Source organism: Anolis carolinensis, unplaced genomic scaffold (assembly GCF_035594765.1).
Source record: "Anolis carolinensis isolate JA03-04 unplaced genomic scaffold, rAnoCar3.1.pri scaffold_13, whole genome shotgun sequence".
Lineage (NCBI taxonomy): Eukaryota > Metazoa > Chordata > Lepidosauria > Squamata > Dactyloidae > Anolis > Anolis carolinensis.
Window position 1 is genome coordinate 18,575,197 of NW_026943824.1, and position 20,077 is coordinate 18,595,273.

Below are 20,077 nucleotides of genomic sequence, written 5' to 3' on the forward strand. Positions count from 1 at the left end.
TGATACAACAAAAAGAAAAGAAAAATAAAGTCCTAATTAGAGGGAAATGAATAATTGTTTTTATCCAATTGCTGCCAGTTAGAGGGCTAAGCTCTGCCCACTTGGTCTCCTAGCAACCTACTCAGTCCAGGGGACAGGCACAGTTAGGCCTCAGGCCTCTTCCACACTGCCTATAAGATACAGATTATCAGATTTTAACTGGATTATATGGCAGTGTAGACTCAAGGCCCTTCCACATAGCTATATTACCCATTTAGAATCTTATATTATCTGCTTTGAACTAGATTATCTTGAGTCCACACTGCCAGATAATCCACTTCACTGTGCAGTCGGACATAATGTCAGGAGAAAACCTTTACCCTTTACCTTAACTACCACCAATTCCTCAATACTTTATTTCCCATACCACCAGACTTCGCCACAGCAACGCATGGCCGGGCACAGCTAGTACAAAATATTATAGTAAATTATATTGTATATATAAGCATGTGTTACACCTCAGACATGTAACTTTTCTCCTTGTGTGTTCCTAGGTCGACTATGTGATTAAGGAGGCGACTAATCTAGATAACTTGGCTCAGCTCTATGAAGGTTGGACAGCCTGGGTATGAACAGGGAGATGACGACGACGACAGGTCCGCCTGGTTCCGCGAAGTCCGACCTCCAGCAGCATCCACTCGGCCTCAGGCGTCCATCCATGGCGGCAGCACCACGGTCGGTGGTGGTGCCTTTCGGGGGCTCGGCGTGAGGCCCCCCAGGCCCCCCGGGGGCCCTGGGGAGGGAGTCCTGCGGAGCGGCTGCACTCAGGGAAACGCTGAACACAATGGCCCGGAGGGACCCCGCGGGGCCGGGGGGGGAGCCCACCGCAGCCTGAGCAGCAGGGCTGTCTTTCTGCCGCAGAAGAACTGCCAACGTGTCGGGGGGGAAAGAGCCGCAGAAGGGGGATCGGGGGCGCTCTGAGGGCCCCTTCCGCCCGACCCTGCGAACAATCCGGGGCAAAACCGAACACACACCGAAAGGGGGGCCGCCGCAGAGGAAGATTGGCGAGATCGCGTTTCTCGAGTCGCTCTGGCTGCTTGGCATCGGCGCTGGTTGGGTCAACCAGTTAGTGCAAAAAGTTTAAACAAAATAATTAAAAAATTAATTGGGGGGGGGGGGAAATGCGACATAAGATGAACTTCAGATATGGACTGAAACGGGAAGAGCTCGGTGTCAGCTGCGTTGAAAGAACCTTCTGAGAAGAGAGAGCTTTTGTCTTTTTTTAAAATAAAAGTTCTTTCCCACTTCTGGTTTAATTCTTGTAACTTAGGTATATTTCCCAGTATGTTTTAATTTCAGTCCTTGTGTTTCACTGGTTTGAGTCAAAGAAATCTCTCTCTTTTTGATTTGTTTTGCAAAATCATAATTTCAAAAGCGCAGGGAAATGCTGAACATTTAAGCAGTTACCTTTGAGTTGTGATCAAATGCAAATTGACTTCTTTTGTGTTTTCAGGTGATTTGTGTGTGTGATTCTATCATGTACAGTTTCCCCAGATTCACTGTGCATTTCAAAGGAATGAACCTTCCACAGGCATTTGATTTCCCTCTGCTTGCATTGTACCCGCATTTTTGTAATGCCAACTTTTCCCCCTCGAAAAGCTCATTCTATTGTGATTTGCTGTAGTTTCTTTTGTAAACATAGCTACTCCAGTGTAACCATTATCTTTTACCAAAAAAAACCCCAACCCCATGATTACATTATCTTAAGTGCATTGTTGATGACAGAAAAAAAAATCAATAAAGTGACGTTCTGGTGAAGGTAGCTTTACGCTGTTTGTTTCACTTCAAATTTTGGGAATGTATAGTATTTTAATCCAGGTTGGGGATTTTGGAAAACAAAACTTCAAACTAAAACAAGACTCGTTTTTTGTTTGGTTCAAGTGAAATTTGAATAAAGATTTGTATGGAGTTTGCTTTTCCTTATGATTTTCAATTGGTCATATTTGGTAATGCATTCCTTGTGAATTTCTCAAGACTTTTTCAGTACAGTAGAGTCTCACTTATCCAACATTCGCTTATCCAACGTTCTGGATTATCCAACGCATTTCTGTAGTCAATGTTTTCAACACATTGTGATATTTTGGTGCAAAATTTGTAAATACAGTAATTACTACATAGCATTGCTGCTTATTGAACTACTTTTTCTGCCTAATTTGTTGTATAACATGTTTGGATGCTTAATTTGTAAAATCATAATCTGATGTTTAATAGGCTTTTCCTTAATCCCTCCTTCTTATCCAACATATTCGCTTATCCAACATTCTGCCAGCCCGTTTATGTTGGATAAGTGAGACTCTACTGTATATCTGCCTTGCACTTTTGAATGGTGGATGCGAAAGAAGTTGTGTTGTCGAAGGCTTTCATGGCCGGGATCACAGGGTTGTTGTGTGTTTCCCGGGCTGTATGGCCATGTTCCAGAAGCATTCTCTCCTGATGTTTCGCCCACATCTATGGCAGGCATCCTCAGAGGAGAAACTAAGCAAGGAAGGTTTATGTATCTGTGGAAGTAAGAACTCTTGCGTGTTGGAGGTCAGTGTGAATGTTGTAATTAATCACCTTGATTAGCATTAAATGGCCTTCCCTGCCTCACATCCTGGCCTGGGGAAATCCTTTGTTCAGAGTCGTTAGCTGCCCCTGATTGATTCCTGTCTGGAATTCTTCTGTTTTCTTAGTGTTGCTCCTTATTTACTGTTCTGATTTTGGACTTTTTAAAATATTGTTCATTTTCATGGCTTCCTCCTTTTTATTGAAGTTATCAACATGCTTGTGGATTTCACTGGCTTCTCTGTGTAATCTGACATGATAGTTGTTGGAGTGGTCGAGCATTTCTGTGTTCTCAAATAATATACTGTGTCCAGGTTAGTTCCTCAAGTGATGGCTGATTTCTCTGGTTGAGTTATCAGGGGCAGCTAACGACTCTGAACAAAGGATTTAATATTTTATGCAATATATTGATTTTTATTACTGTTTTACTGACGTTGATGTCTTATCGATGTGAAAAATTGTTTTTATTGTTTTATCGCTGTTATTGTATTTTTATGTTGGGCATGGCCCCATGTAAGCCGCTCCGAGACCCTCCGGGGAGATGGGGCGGGGTATAAAAATAAAGTTGTTGTTGTTGTTGTTGTTGTTGTTATTATTATTATTATTATTATTATTATTATTATTATTATTATTCCCCCAGGCCAGGAGGTGAGGCTGGGAAGGCCATTTTATGCTAACAAAGGTGATTAATTACAACATTCACACTGGCCTCTGACAGGCAAGAGCTCTTACTTCCACAGATATATGCTTAGTTTCTCCATACCTCACAACCTCTGAGGATGCCTGCCATAGATGTGGGCGAAACGTCAGGAGAGAATGCTTCTGGAACATGGCCAGACAACCCAGAAAACACACGACCACCCTGTGAAAGAAGTTGCTCTCAAAATGTCACTTTAAACCAGTCACTTTCCGTATGTATTGAGTGTTTTACTTCCTGTTCATTAAAATATCCAGTCATTTTAAGGCTTTGCCATTGGAAAGAACTCCTGCAAAAGGCAACCACTGCTTTGTGGTGTCGTTCAAGGCAGAGGTGTAGGGACCCTAAGCCAGAAAAATAGTAAACTATTGCCTATGTAGCTTTGCTTGAAGAAGAAAGCTCAGAGTAAACAAGTCTGGTCCTTGGTATCACTTGTGCCAAAGTAGGTGTGGAAGGCGAGGAAGATCCTCAGCCATCGGTCAATTTTAGATAAGCCAAAGATATAAATTCTTAGTTTGCTGCACATGTTGCGATGGCCATTTGCATAGTACAGACCCACAAGAGTAGGTGCCTATGGTTGTTTGCCTTATCATCAGCTGTGATAACAATAAAAGGCTTGTTTTATTGCTGAAATGGCGGAGTTCGGAGTTCCCCTCCATACACTTGTTACTTTGTGCGGTTCAGGATTTGCATTTTGTGTTGTCTTTTGAGTCCGTGCATTCCATCCAGATCAATATCTTCATGGAATTGGCGAGTGCACTTTGGTTGTATGAAACCGCCTCCGTCTGTGTCCAAGTGCAGTCAGGACGAGATTATGCCTTTTATCCAGAAATGAACAGGGTATAAAAATGGGATCTTTACTGCATTATGTAATAATAAAGTTCAGAAATCTACTTGTGTTCTTATTTTTTTGTATCACATTCATTTCTTTAGAATGGGAGAGCTGTTTCTTCGCAGATTATGTTGTTTTTATTAAAAAAAACACGGTATTTACTTGACTTTTCATTGCAAACTCAAGCAGGAAAAAAAAAACCAATGGATTCCCGATGCAAATTTTCCCATAAGGCACACTCGTTCCTTTCTTCCTTTCATTCTTTCCCTTCTTTTTCTTCTTCCTGTTCTTCCTACCTGCTTTCATTTCTTTCTTCCTTTTCCGCCTTCTTTTTCTCCTTCTTTCCCTTTTTCTTTTCCTTTTTTACTTCCTTCTTGCCTTCCTTTCTTCTTCCTATCCTTCCTTCTTTTTCTTCTGCCTTCCTTCCTTATTTCTTCCTTTCCTTTCTTCTTTCCTTTTTTACTTCCTTCTTCCCTTCCTTCTTTTTCTCCTTCCTGCTTTTGTTTCTTTCTTCCTTTTCTTCTTTCTTTTTCATCTTCCTTCCTTTCTTCCTTCTCTTCTTTTTCTTCCCTTTCTTTCTCCTTCCTTCCTTCCCTTTTCTTCCCTTCTTTTTCTCCTTCCTTCCTTCACTTCTTTTTCTTCTGCCTTCCTTCCTCATTTCCTCCTTCCTTTTCTTCTTTCTTTCCTTTCTTACTTCCTTCTTTCATTTCTTTCTTCCTTTCCTTCTTTTTCTTCCTCACTTCCTTCCTCTTCCTTTCCTTTCTTACTTCCGTCCTTCTTTTTCTTCTTTCTTTTTTCCTTGCCTTCCTTCCTTCCTTCTTCCTTCCTTTCTTTTTTCTTCTTTTTTTACTTCCTTCTTGCCTTCCTTTCTTCTTCCTATCCTTCCTTTCATTTTTTTCTTCCTATCCTTCTTTTTTTCTCCTTCCTTCCTTCACTTTCTTCTTTTTCTTCTGCCTTCCTTCTTTCCTTCTTCCTTCTCTTCTTAACTTCCTGCTTTCATTTTTCTTCCTTCCCTTCTTTCTTTTTATCCTTTCTTCCTTCCCTTCTCTTCCTTCTTTTTCTTCTGCCTTCCTTCCTTTCCTTCTTTCTTTCCTTCTTCCCTTCTTTTTCTTCCTCACTTCCTTCCTCTTTCCTTTCTTCCATACTTCCTTCCTTCTTTTTCTTCTTTCCTTTCCTTCCTTTTCTTCTTTCCTTTTTTCTTCCTCCCTCCTTCCTTTCCTTCCCTTCTTTCCTGCTTTCATTTCTTTCTTCCTTTCCTTCTTTCTTTTTCTGCTTTCTTCCTTCTTTTTTTCTGCCTTCCTTCCTTCCTCACTTCCTTTCCTTTATTTCCTTTCTTACTTCTTTCCTTCCTTCCTTCCTTCCTTCCTTCCTGCTTTTGTTTCTTTCTTCCTTTCCTTCCTTCCTTCCTCCCTTCTTCTCTCCCTCCGTCCCTTCACTCCTTCCTTCCGGTAGGCTGCTAGGGATGCTGGGAGTTGAAGTCCACAACGCCTGGAGAGCGGGCCCGGATTGGCCCAGGCCTGCCCCAGGTGGAGCCACGCCTTCGTTTTGAAAATGTAAGCAGGCAGGCGATTGGACTGGACGCTAACAAGACGACGCTGATTGGTTTGTGGGGAGGCGCGAGGCAGCCGTTGAGGCCGAGCGGGGCTTGGTTACCCCGACCAATGGGAGGCGCGGTGAGAAGAGGCGGGGCGGGGCTTGGCGTTCTCGGGGGCGGAGGGCGGTTGGGCCTGGCGAAGGCGGACAAGATGGCGGAGGGCGACAACCGGAGCACCAACCAGCTGGTGAGCGGACGCTCTTTGCTCTCTTTCTCTCCCGTAGTCGAGGCGGGGGAGGCGGCGGGGCCTCAGCCGTGGTCCCGAGCCCAGCTAGGGTGGGCTGGGCGGGCGTCCGGGCCCAGCCCGAGGCCTCATTTCCGGGTTCAGGCCCAAGGCCTCTCTTTCAGAAGGAACACCAAGTCCACACACGGCTTACGGCACATACGGGGGATATATATATACACACACACACACACACACACACAATAGAGTCTCACTTATCCAAGCAAAACGGGCCGGCAGAAGCTTAGATAAGCGAATATCTTGGATAATAAGGGAGAGATTAAGGAAAAGCCTATTCAACATCAAATTAGGTTATGATTTTACAAATTAAGCGCCAAAACATCATGTTATACAACAAATTTGACAGAAAAAGTAGTTCACTACTCAGTAATGCTATGTAGTATTACTGTATTTACAAATTTAGCACCAAAATATCACAATGTATTGAAAACATTGACTACAAAAATGCGTTGGATAATCCAGAACATTGGATAAGTGAGACTCTACTGTAATAATAATAGGAGCAAACCCAGAGGCCATCCAGTCCAACCTTCTCCTGCCTTCATGCAGGAAAGGCACCATCAAAGTGCGCTTGACAGATGGCCATCCAGCCTTTTTATGTACAGTACACTTATCCAACATTCGCTTATCCAACGTTCTGGATTATCCAACGCAGTCTGCCTCCCACCCGGCTCCACAGCTCTTTCTTTAGGCAGACAGGACTGAATGTTTTACAGATTTAATTTTCAACAATGTTGTTACTCTTAAGTTCATTTTATGCATTTCTATCTTTATTTGTAGTCAATTTGTTAGACGTCAATGTTTTTGTAGTCAATGGCTTCAATACCTTGCGATGTTCTGGTGCTAAATTCGAAAATACAGTAATTACTATACAACGTTACCATGTATTTAACTGCTTTTTCTGTTGATTTGTTGTCAAACATGACGTTTTGGTGCTTAATTTGTAAAATCATAATGTAATTTTATGTTTAATAGGCTTTTCCTTAATCCCTCCATATTATCCAACATTTTCGCTTAGCCAACGTTCTGCCAGCCTATTTATGTTGGATAAGCAAGACTACTGTATATTTCTTTATTATGACTGGGGGTATAACAAAGTAACATACAATATTATGTTAACGATCATATTCAATACTGGGTTTTAACTTTGCTTTTGACAGTGTTTCTTAATACCTAAATATATGTCATGTTCCTATTCTGACGTTTGTTCATTTTCCCCCCAGTCATAATAAAGAAATATACAGTAGTCTTGCTTATCCAACATAAACGGTCTGGCAGAATGTTGGATAAGCGAATATGTTGGATAATAAGGAGGCATTAAGGAAAAGCCTATTAAACATAAAATTACATTATGATTTTACAAATTAAGCATCAAAATATCATGTTTTACAAGAAATTTGGCAGAAAAAGTAGTTCAATGCGCAGTAATGCTATGCAGTAATTACGGTATTTACGAATTTCGCACCAAAATATCACGATGTATTGAAAACATTGACTACAAAAATGCATTGGATAATCCAGAATGTTGGATAAGCTAGTGTTGGATAAGTGAGACTCTACTGTAGTTAATAAAAGGTCTCACTCCTTCCTTTAACTCCCCCTTTGCCACTATATTAGAAGTAGGTTTAATCTTGGACATTCTTAAAATTTTATATAATGTGATTTTATTTTGTAATGGTACTTGTTTTATATGAACTGTTGTTTTGTAGATTGTTTTATATGAATTGTTGTTTTTACATTGTTTTTAGGCATTGGATTTTTGCCTGTTTACTGTAAGCCGCTTTGAGTCTCCTCGGAGAGAAAGGCGGGGTAAAAGTGATGTAAATAATAATGATGTAAATAATAGGTTTAAGCAGTATAATCCTGTTTGAAATGTTGTCCCGGTGCCATTTTTAAGTTGGGAAAATAATTCAAAGTAAAATAAACCCATTTGCAAAAATTTAGAAACAACCAGTTCTGAAGATCCAGGCACCAACAAACGTCTATGGTATATTATCAGTAGCAAAATCAGGTGAAAGATTCTAATAATGCTAGTATTGATTGTACTAATGGTTTTAATGCTTATGTTCACAGGCTGCTGAAACAGCTGGTTTGGAGGAGCAGTTGCAAGGATGGGGCGAAGTGATTTTAGTGACCGACAAAATCCTTCGCTGGGAAAAAGCATGGTTTCCACCTGCCATCATTGCTGTAGTTTCCTTCATTTTTCTGTAAGTTATTTTGGAGTGAGTTACTCTAACATTTTCTTCTAGAAAATTCTTATAAATGAATTTGTGGCTAACTTACCAAGGATAAAGAGCTATATCATCACCTCTGCTGAGAGCCCAGCTACTTACTCTTGGCTCTCCTTTAACTGTCTCCACTGGCTTCCCAAACTCTTTCCATGCCGGCTGGCTGTGATATCTGTAACTTTGGAACAATTAGCATTTGAACCTGGGAATTTTTGGTGTTGTTGTATGTTTCCCGGGCTGTATGGCCATGGCCCAGAAGCAGCATTCTCTCCTGATGTTTCACCCACATCTATGGAAGGCATCCTCAGAGGTGGTGAGGTATGAAGAAACTAAGCAAGGAAAGTTTATACAGTAGAGTCTCACTTATCCAACATAAACGGGCCAGCAGAACGTTGGATAAGCAAATATGTTGGATAATAAGGAGAGATTAAGGAGAAGCCTATTAAACATCAAATTAGGTTATGATTTTACAAATTAAGCACCAAAACATCATGTTATACAACAAATTTGGCAGAAAAGGTAGTTCAATATGCAGTAATGCTACGTAGTAATTACTGTATTTATGAATTTCGCACCAAAATATCATGATATATTGAAAACATTGACTACAAAAATGCGTTGGATAATCCAGAACGTTGGATAAGTGAATGTTGGATAAGTGAGACTCTACTGTATATCTGTGGAAGTTCCTGGGTGGGGGGAAGAATTCTTGTCTGTTGGAGGCCATAACCTTTGTTAGCATTAAATAGCCTATGATAAGTCAACCTCCAGCCCAACCGTGCTTCTTAGCGTCCAATTTGTTTACCATCTTATTCATTCATTTCTTCCTTTATTTATTTATTATTTATTACAATATTTATATCCCGCCCTTCTCACCCAACAGGGGACTCAGGGCGGCTTACAATAAAACGCATATATAAAAATTCTCCAGTGCAATATAAATCAGTTAAAAATTATTAGCTTACATCAGTATTCATAAAACACATTATAAAATACAGGTAGGCGTGTTCAGTTCAAAAAAAACACAGAAACTGGGTCTGTCGATTGAGTTCAGCGTACATGATAATAATTAACGCTGCCAATTATTATTCATTTCTGATACAGGTTACCAGAATGCTCTAATTGTTCTTTGAAGTGTTGGAAACCAAATGATAACTGGATAAAAATGATTTTTCTTTCTCAACAGGATGATCTACTACTTGGATCCATCTGTTCTTTCAGGTGTTTCTTGTTTTGTTATGTTGCTCTGTTTGGCTGACTATCTGGTGCCTGCTCTTGCTCCTCGGATTTTTGGTTCCAGTAAGTGGTAAGTTTGAATACTTATTTCATTTTTGTTTTAGGCAGAAGTATTTTTAAAGGACTACCAAACAACTAACGCCCTGAGTACCCTGGGGGAGATAGGGCGGGTTAAAAATAAAGTGTATTATTATTATTATTATTATTATTATTATTATTATTATTATTAAATTATTAATAATAAGCCTGAACTCTGTTAACCTTCCCATGCTGAAATCTGAGAAGGAAACACATCCCAAACCTTTGGGTTTCTGCCCAAGCGGCATTTAGCAGCAACATGGGGAGCTTGAAATAATAATAATAATAATAATTTATAATAATAATTGGGAAGTGTCTGACGTGTGATTCAATACAACAGCCAGCAGTGTGTCTGCTATGGACTCATCTTGTGATGATGATGATGATGATGATGATGATGATGATAAATATTAAAAGGCCACCCTGCTGGAATCTGCACGCATCATCCGAAAATACATCACACAGTCCTAGACACTTGGGAAGTGTTCGACTTGTGATTTTGTGATACGAAACCCAGCATATCTATCTTGTTTGCTGTGTCATAATAATAATAATAATAATAATAATAATAATACATCACACAGTCCTAGACACTTGGGAAGAGTTCGACTTGTGATTTTGTGATATGAAATCCAGCATATCTATCTTGTTTGCTGTGTCATAATAAAATAATAATAATAATAATACATCACACAGTCCTAGACACTTGGGAAGTGTTCGACTTGTGATTTTGTGATATGAAATCCAGCATATCTATCTTGTTTGCTGTGTCATAATAAAATAATAATAATAATAATAATAATAATAATACATCACACAGTCCTAGACACTTGGGAAGTGTTCGACTTGTGATTTTGTGATATGAAATCCAGCATATCTATCTTGTTTGCTGTGTCATAATAATAAAATAATAATAATAATAATAAAAATAATAATAATACATCACACAGTCCTAGACACTTGGGAAGAGTTCGACTTGTGATTTTGTGATATGAAATCCAGCATATCTATCTTGTTTGCTGTGTCATAATAAAATAATAATAATAATAATTTATTTTTCTGTCCCACCACCATCTCTCCGAAGGGACTTGAGGCAGCTACCCAAAACAGAAACAAAATGTGACAAGTTAAAACCAATATAAATAACTAAAAACAGTATCATCACAACATTCAGATATAAAAACAAATCAAAATACAATATAACACCATCGTGATCAATGGGAAAGGTAATAAAAAATGAACATCACCATACATGGATGAAAAGTGCATAGTTTCAAGACCATAAATAAAGTGCCTGGGCAAGTGTCGAAGCGTCACCTGAGATAGTTTGGGGTAGGATAGTGCAGTGTGCCTGCATTTAGAGCGTTTGAAATGGACCAGAATGGTATTAGCCATGTTAAATAAAGGCTTATTGCACCAAGCCTCTCTGAAGATGGACTGCGCCTGTAAAAGCCTTTCTGCTTCTATGAAAAATGGCTGCCACAGTCTCTTTGCAGAGAGGCCTATTATTGCAATAAACCTTTATTTATTTATTAATTCCACTCTCCCTGAAGCACCCAAAATGCCCAGTGTCCATGTAATGACCGAAGATAAGAGGCAAATAAATGTGTGCGCGCAGTGTTCAGTACTAATTTGCTCTAGCAGATACATTTTGGCATCTTTTTCTTTTGCTTAAAGGACTACCGAACAACAACAACGATTTCATGAAATCTGCAGCAACCTGGTAAAAACGCGGCGTAGGATTGTCGGTTGGTGGAAGCGCCTTTTCACATTTAAGGAGGAGAAGCCAAAAATGGTAACTTGTGTGCTTTGAAGATTTTCAGAGTTAGTACATGAAACACTCCATAAGCCATTTTGCTTTATATTTATTAATTTATATTTATTTTATTTACTTTATTTATATCCTGCCTTTCTCTACCCCGAGGGGGACTCAAGGTGGCTCACAAACAGCACTTACCGTATATACTTGAGTCTAAGCCGCCCCAAATATAAGCCGAGGCACCTAATTTTACCACAAAAAACTGGGATAACTTATTGACCCGAGTATAAGCCGAGGATGGGAAATGAAGCAACTACTGGTAAATGTCAAAATAAAAATAGATACCAATAAAATTACTTTAATTGAGGCATCAGTAGGTTAAATAATGTATATATATGGATACAGATATACAGGTACATGGATCTATATGTATATAGGATATGCAAAAACCTGCAAACATATGAGGGGAAAATTCATAGATAAAATTTTATATATATATATATATATATATATATATATATATATATATATATATATATATATATATAATTAAGGCTGGTAGATTTCACAAATCATGAAAAGGGGGAGGGAAGAAACATGTAAAACCTAGAATCAATATATTCAATTACATAGATGTTTTTAAATTTTATAATGCTTTTTAATAGTGTTAACTGATCTGTATGTATTGTTTTGATCTTAATGATTGTGTTTTGGGCATTAAATTTTTCCGACCTTTGTAAGCCGCCTTGAGTCCCCTCGGGTGAGAAAGGTGGGGTAAAAGTGCTGTAAATAAATAAATAAATAATGTAGATAGATAGATACAGATATATAAGTACTTAGGGATTGCAAATGCATGCAGGGGATTAATGCCTATATATCTGTAGGAGTGTTTAACAAATATTTCAGGGGGAAATGCTTTTATAAGATTAATGGATATATATTCAATTTCTTCCTGACTTACAAGGGTGTCTTTCCCTTTTCAAAATATTCCCTTGGTTAAGAGCAAGGGAGGCTTTGGAAAACACACTGATAAGGGAGAGTAAGAGAGGAATATCTCATATATTGCAAGCAATGGCCTCAGAGTTCTGTTGCCCAGCCTTGACCCCATTATTTTATTTATTTATTTACTTATTTATTTACAGTATTTATATTCCGCCCTTCTCACCCCGAGGGGGACTCAGGGTGGATCACATTACACATATATAAGGCAAACATTCAATGCCTTAACGTAGATCAAAGACAGACAAACGCAGGCTCTGAGCTGGCCTCAAACTCATGACCTCTTGGTCAGAGTGATTTATTGCAGCTGGCTGCTCACCAGCCTGCACCACAACCCGGGCCGAGGGAGGCTTTTTCAGCTAAAAAAACAAAACTGGGTTTATCTTTGAGTATATATGGTATATAGCACCTTGGACATAAAAACAAAATCTTAAGATAAAATTAGGTTAAAATTGATACATATATAAAAGCATACTTAAAATACGTTCAGTAAGACACGTCAACCAGAAACAAGGTCTAATATGTTTCATATCAATTGCACAATTTCCGGTTAAAATTATTTCACTGCACTATTTTTCAAAGGCCTGCTCCGAAATCCATTTCGTATTCATCTGGCTAACGAAAAAAAAATATGAAAATTTTCAGACCATTGGCAACAATAGGAAATGCCTAGGAAATCAGTTTGTATGTTAGAATCATTAGAAGATATACTTGAGGAGTATTAACTGTGTGGTTTGTTTTCTAGTACTTCATGACAATGCTGTGTTCTCTGGCTGTGATTGCTTGGATAGGACAGCAAGTTCATAATCTCCTCCTCACCTACCTTATTGGTAAGCCGTGCACAAGATGGTGTGAATGGGGGCAATGCTTGCTATTTAAAAGCCTGAAGTATTTTAAGTAGAACATAAATACAAATGAGGAAAAGGAGGCATCTGTAAAAGATCATAAGTGACTAGCTTTGCCCGGCCACGTGTTGCTGTGGCTTATGAGAATCCTTTGTTGGCCAGGTGGAATAGCAGTGAATAGCCTTGCAGCCTCAAAGCCTGGCCGTTTTCTGGAGTAGCTGAAGTTGCACCCTCCATCAAAGAGCCACTTTGAAGCCTGGCTACTTCCTTAGTCAGGGAATCATTGTTTGGCTAGCTTGAACTGCACTGAATAGTCTTGCAGCTTCAAAGCCTGGCCGCTTTCTACGCAGGGCATCCTTGCTAGGCCAGGTTGAATGGGATGGAGTAGCCTCGTGGCTTCAGAGCCTGGGGGTTTTCTATCTAGGGGAAATCTTGGTTGGCCAGGTTGAGAAGTACTGAATAGCCTTGCTGCTTGCAAGCCTGGCCGCTTTCTACCTTGCGGAATCCTTGGTTGGCCAGTTTGAATAGCAATTAATAGTCTCGGTGTGGCAGGTATGAATGCTGCAATTAGCCACCTTGATTAGCATTTACTGGCCTTGCAGCTTCAAAGCCTGGCTGCTTCCTGCCTGGGGGAATCCTCTGTTGGGAAGTGTTAGCTGGCCCTGATTGTTTCCTGTCTGGAATTCCCAATTTCCCTGCTTTCAGAGTGTTGCTCTTTGTTTACTGTCCTGGTTTTAGAGATTATATTGTTCTGTATTATTATACCACAGTAATTATTACATATTATATTTATAATCTTCTATTATCTGCTTAGAACTGGATTATATGAGGCCCCTTCTACACAGCTGTATAAAATCCACACTGAACTGGATTATATGGTAGTGTCGACTCAAGATAATCCAGTTCAAAGCAGATAATATAAGACTATAAATGGGTAATATAGCTGTGTGGAAGGGCCTTGAGTCTACACTGCCATATAATCCAGTTCAAATCAGAAAATCTGTATTTTATAGGCAGTGTGGAAGAGGCCTAAGCGCGTTTAAATGAACAGGCCTGTCATTAGAATCTTTCTGTTTTAAAAGCATATGGCACTTTATCATTACTTATTTCCATGAAACAGCACTTTATGAAACCTGTCCCCACTGGTTTGCTTTTAATTACTCTGATTTTATCTGCTTGGATTTTAATGTATTTGTCCATTATTTTATTTTGTGTATTGCTGGAATGTTTAAAGTTTATGTCAAATATGTTGTTGTTGTTTCGGGCTTGTCCCTGTTGTGAGCCGCCCCGAGTCCCTTCGGGGAGATGGGGTGGGATATAAAAATAAAGATTATTATTATTATTTTATTTAAGTGCATTCTGCCTGTGCCCTGGGTGCCATTTTGGCTGAGGGAGTTGCTAGGATACGAAGGCGGCGGGGCCTAAAGGCAGAAGAGCCTACCTTTCTGACTGGCAATTAGCGGGGAAAGGCTCTTCCTCATCCTCTGTAATTTGGACTATTTTTCTAGGGTTTTTTATTGAAAGACATTTTAGATGACTGTCTTTTGTGGCCAAATTTAGTGTGATTTGGTTCAGTGGTTTTGTTGTTTCCTCCATAGTAAAACAAACATTACATCTATATATATATAAAAGAGTGATGGAATCCTGGCGACCGACAAAACAACAAAACTAAACACCCCACAATCTCGAAAATTGACAGCACAACCCCTCATCCACGCCTCTAGGTTGATACAACAAAAAGAAAAGAAAAATAAAGTCCTAATTAGAGGGAGAGGAATAATTGTTTTTATCCAATTGCTATGAAGACCAAAATCCACTGCTTGTGGTGATATGAAAATAATCAAACAAACTCAATGTATATACAAAAGACAGGACTGTCCCAATAGTATATAAGTAGAAGTCAGCGGTTCTTCTCTTGAAGTATAAGGACAAGTTTTTCATGTGAGTAAATGTCCTGTTCTTTATTATATATAAGTAGACTCCATTTTCCATACAACTTGACTCAAACCTGCAACCGGTTTCGACTCACAGGAGTCTTCGTCAGGCGGTTGGGTTTAAATAAACATAAAAGATTCAACTTTTAAGGTGAGAAGTTCACCATCAGTTTTCTGGGTAGGTGGATCAGCTTGTCTTTATTGCCTCATGTACTCTGCTGCCAGTTAGAAGGCTAAGCTCTGCCCACTTGGTCTCCTAGCAACCCACTCAGCCCAGGGGACAGGCAAAGTTAGGCCTCACTTAGGCCTCTTCCACAATGCCTATAAAATACAGACACCACCAGACGACGCCACAGCAACACATGGCCGGGCACAGCTAGTGTTTATATATACAGTAGAGTCTCACTTATCTAACGTAAACGGGCTGACAGAATGTTGGATAAGCGAATATGTTGGATAGTAAGGAGAGATTAAGGAAAAGCCTATTAAACATCAAATTAGGTTATGATTTTACAAATTAAGCACCAGAACATCATGTTATACAACAAATTTGACAGAAAAAGTAGTTCAATACTCAGTAATGCTATATAGTAATTACTGTATTTACGAATTTAGCACCAAAATATCATGATATATTGAAAACATTGACTACAAAAATGCGTTGGATAATCCAGAACGTTGGATAAGCGAATGTTGGATAAGTGAGACTCTACTGTATAGATGGTAACTTGTTTTCTTTTCTTTTTTTTAAGTGAGCTGCTTCTTGTTGTTTCCTGGATTAAACAAACACGGAATCATCTCCAAGTATGCCGGGATGGCGAAAAGGGAGGTCAACAAACTCCTCAAGCACAAAGAGAAGAAAAACGAATGAAGCTCTGTTGCGCCGATTTTGTGTTCTGGGAACAATTTAATGAATCCTTGTGTGTTTAATAGTATAGAAGTGTTTATTTCAGTAATTGCCTTTTAACCTTAAATGGGGTTCCTTCTTCTACAGTTTAAGTAGAAACCGTGTGGTCTTTCAGTCGCACGTGAATACAGTCTGCTACACAGGTGGGCAGTGTGGCTAAGCCACACCATAATGTGATAAGGTTGTTCATCAATAATAATTGGTGGTGGTATTTGTATGGAGATAGCCTTTGCTTGGAAATACTAGCTTAAAAATAAACCTCTCTTGTTTTTAAGCATTTTTGAAGATTCACTGGACTGTCCATAGATTTATGATAACATCGAGAAACTTAGGAAGTTCTGCGCCATGGGCAATTTATATAAACAGGGCTCCTCAACTCTAGTTAGTACCCAAACTGTCATTCTTTCTGTATACAACCTACTGCACTGAAACTGTACGGAAAACGAAAATTAGGATGCATGAACAGTCTACTTCCTTGCTTGTTATTTAATTTGTGATACGTAGTTTTGATATTGTGCAGCGTGTCTTGAGGATTTTTAATGTCTGTAAACAAAATCATGTTGGAAATACTTGATGTATCCCATGTCAGCGAGTCTCAGTAGTTATTTGTGTTTTCTTAATGCTGTTTTGTTTTTACTAATAATTCACTTTTCTTAAGTAAAAGAGTTGTAACCTGTTAACACGATAAGCATCTTAAGCTGGTGTTTGAAAGACACATTTCTGTCTTAATTGTAAATGGATAAGCAGTGTTGTTGTTGGTTTAAAGAAATATAGAAACGTTGGGAAACCTTGAAGCTTTCTCTTTATTTTTATTACCTTGCAGGCATTCTTACTCTTTGGAAAAAGCATTTCAGGATATTTGGTGCTTACATTATTGCCTTATAGGTGTAGCTGTGTCTCATTCTAAGCTGCTAACATAAATTTATTACAGTTTTTAAACCGGTGGTCTTCCAGGTGTTTTTGACTTCAGCTCCCACAATTCCTAATGGATGAGAAGCTGGGATTTCTGGGAGTTGAAGTCCAAAACACTTGGAAGACCAAAGGTTGGGAACCATTGTTTTGAACTCAACAACAATAATAATAAAACTTTATTTATATACCGCCCTATCTCCTGGATGGGACTCAGGGCGGTTTACAGTCATAAAAGCAACACAACATTACATAATGACATAACACACATTATTAAACAAGGTAAAATAATACAATTATAACAATAAATCATACTTACATGACCAGATCAAGGGGGCGGGAACTATAAACCCAATATATTAAAATATATGTTGCAATGGGGGAGCATGGGTGGGTTTATTCCTCTTTTCCTTCTCTTGTTGCCTATAGTTTTATTTTTTATTTTTATTGTGCTTTATTTATAATTACAGTGAAAGCGAGGAAAACAATTGTGTATAGAAAGTGGGGTGAAAGTAGAGAGCAGAGACCAAGAAAAACAAGAAAGTAAAACAGGGAGAAAAAAGAAAAACAATCAATAAACTTAAAAATGACTTAAGTGAAAAATAATAAAAATACGGATAATAAAGAAAAGAGAAAAAAAAGTATAAAATAAAAAAAATTGGGTGACTTCCCATTGACCTCTTGAGGGTTTTAAAATCTTATGGTCTATTTTCATCTCTGGTACAGTAGAGGCTCACTTATCCAACACTTGCTTATCCAACATTCTGGATTATACAACACATTTTTGTAGTCAATGTTTTCAATACATCGTGATATTTTGGTACTAAATTAGTAAATACAGTAATTACTACGTAGCATTACTGCATATTGAACTACTTTTTCTGTCAAGCAGAAGCTTGGATAAGCGAGTACAGTAGAGTCTCACTTATCCAACACTCGCTTATCCAACGTTCTGGATTATCCAACACATTTTTGTAGTCAATGTTTTCAATACATCGTGATATTTTGGTACTAAATTAGTAAATACAGTAATTACTACATAGCATTACTGCGTATTGAACTACTTTTTCCGTCAAATTTGTTGTATAACATGATGTTTTGGTGCTTAATTGGTAAAATCATAACCTAATTTGATGTTTAATAGGCTTTTCCATAATCTTATTATCCAACGTATTCGCTTATCCAACATTCTGCCGGCCCGTTTATGTTGGATAAGTGAGACTCTACTGTATTAACAGTCTTGTTATTTTGATGGATTTCACATATCAGATAAGTCTATGGTTAAATTATATCCTTTTTTCTGAATGAAGTTTCTGAAGCCCAGCCAATCTGTTTTTTCTTTGACTTCTCTTAGTCTTTGAGTTAAAGTGTCCAATAGTATTAAATCAAATGTATTAAATCTTCTTGCCTATAGTTTTGACAAAAAGTCAAATGTCTTCCTTCTTGTTATCTGCCTAGAGAACCAACAAGAAAGTGTAATTCTGTGAATGATCAAAAATAAGCTTAAGAATTTGGCCACTTCAAATTTTATTAAAATTAAAATTGCGGGTCAGAGAGGAATTATTTTCGCAAATTTGCTTGTAGAAATGTGACTGAACTGCCCATTAATTGCTAAGACAATTCTTGGCCATTTGAATTCTCTGCCAGCAAGTCATGCGCACATTACAAAGAAAGGAGAACGGTATAAAAGGGAAATTAAAAGCTTTCGGTAAAATACAGAATAACATGCATGAGGAACATAGCGGAAAATCAATTCCTCTGAAAATCTGTTGCCTTGTATATCTTATCTGCTCTGCATAAGAATTTTGCATATTTATTTTACACAAAATACTTTTACGCTGATGTAGAAATGCAGTGTCGTGTGTGAAGAAAAAGTGTAGGAAAGGAGTGGGAATCAATGTTGTGTGGTTGTTATTTTGCTCAGCATTGTTCCTTTGCATTGCTGTGTAGACTGCTGATAAATGTGTAATACCTAGAAACGTAAATAAATAACAAAAGTGGAAGACAGTGACATTTTATTAAACATAACAGTTGTCAACATCCTCCCACTTCAGAATAGCCAGTTTTTTTTATTTCAGAGCCCTAAAACTAAAAAGTTATATGCAGAAAGTGTATCTGCAAAACAAGATAATTATATTTTGTGTTGCAGGTATTCATATATTAAAACTAAAAAGTTATATGCACAAGGTGTATCTGAAACACTATCTTGATTTAAATCATTATTATACTGTGTTGCAGATATAATATAATATACAGTAGAGTCTCACTTATCCAACACTCGCTTATCCAACATTCTGGATTATCCAAGCCATTTTTGTAGTCAATGTTTTCAATATATCGTGATATTTTGGTGCTAAATTCGTAAATACAGTAATTACAACATAACATTACTGCGTATTGAACTCCTTTTTCTGCCAAATTTGTTGTCTAACATGATGTTTTGGTGCTTAATTTATAAAATCATAACCTAATTTGATGTTTAATAGGCTTTTCCTGAATCCCTCCTTATTATCCAAGATATTTGCTTATCCAAGCTTCTGCGAGCCCGTTTAGCTTGGATGAGTGAGACTCTACTGTATTTTGTGTTGCAGGTATTCATATATTAAAACTAAAAAGTTATATGCAGAAGGTGTATCTGAAACACTATCTTGATTTAAATCATTATTATACTGTGTTGCAGATATAATATACTGAAATTAATAAGTTATATTAAAATTAAGTTATATGCAGAAGGTTGTATCTCCAAAACAGCATGGTCCACATGCTTATGGATTTCAATCCGTCCCCGAATTTTTTTTTTTCTGGTTATGGTTGTTGTGAGAATAGTTCAGCATTTGTGTTTTCAAATTTCAACAGAAAGGAAGAAAGCATGAAAAATGAACAAAATCTGGCTACCAATAGAGTCTCACTTATCCAACGTTCTGGATTATCCAACGCATTTTTGTAGTCAATATTTTCAATAAATCGTGATATTTTGGTGCTAAATTCGTAAATACAGTAATGACTACATAGCATAACTTGAACTCCTTTTTCTGTCAAATTTGTTGTATAACATGATGTTTTGATGCTTAATTTGTAAAATCATAACCTAATTTGATGTTTAATAGGCTTTTCCTTAATCTCTCCTTATTATCCAACATATTCGCTTATCCAACATTTTGCCGGCCCGTTTATGTTGGATAATTGAGACTCTACTGTATTAAAAAAAAACCTCTAAAATCAGGACAGTAAA

General features: G+C 38.0%; 2 protein-coding genes across 2 annotated transcripts in view; both read left to right on the forward strand.

Annotated features, from left to right (window-relative positions):
* The window catches only part of smg1 (SMG1 nonsense mediated mRNA decay associated PI3K related kinase), a 108,171-nt gene extending 106,224 nt beyond the window's left edge, over positions 1–1,947 (forward strand). Inside the window, exon 62 of the mRNA XM_062964534.1 lies at positions 534–1,947. Coding sequence (XP_062820604.1) covers positions 534–611 — 78 coding nt within the window. The 3' untranslated portion in view covers positions 612–1,947. The remainder of the gene's footprint in view (positions 1–533) is intronic.
* Positions 1,948–5,742: 3,795 nt separating this feature from the next.
* On the forward strand, positions 5,743–16,730 carry arl6ip1 (ADP ribosylation factor like GTPase 6 interacting protein 1). Its single transcript, XM_003228983.4, has 6 exons — positions 5,743–5,893; positions 8,024–8,157; positions 9,365–9,484; positions 11,170–11,287; positions 12,996–13,080; positions 15,782–16,730. The coding sequence occupies exons 1-6, from the start codon at positions 5,774–5,776 to the stop codon at positions 15,898–15,900; spliced, it is 696 nt and encodes a 231-aa protein (XP_003229031.4). The 5' UTR covers positions 5,743–5,773; the 3' UTR covers positions 15,901–16,730.
* The last annotated feature ends 3,347 nt before the right edge of the window (positions 16,731–20,077 follow it).

Excerpts from the sequence above, each read along its gene's own strand:
- arl6ip1 (XM_003228983.4), top strand. The coding sequence starts at position 5,774 with ATGGGAGGCGCGGTGAGAAGAGGCGGGGCGGGGCTTGGCGTTCTCGGG. Across the intron at positions 11,288-12,995 it reads AGGAGGAGAAGCCAAAAATG|TACTTCATGACAATGCTGTG; the intron begins GTAACTTGTGTG and ends TTTGTTTTCTAG. Across the intron at positions 13,081-15,781 it reads CCTCCTCACCTACCTTATTG|TGAGCTGCTTCTTGTTGTTT; the intron begins GTAAGCCGTGCA and ends CTTTTTTTTAAG.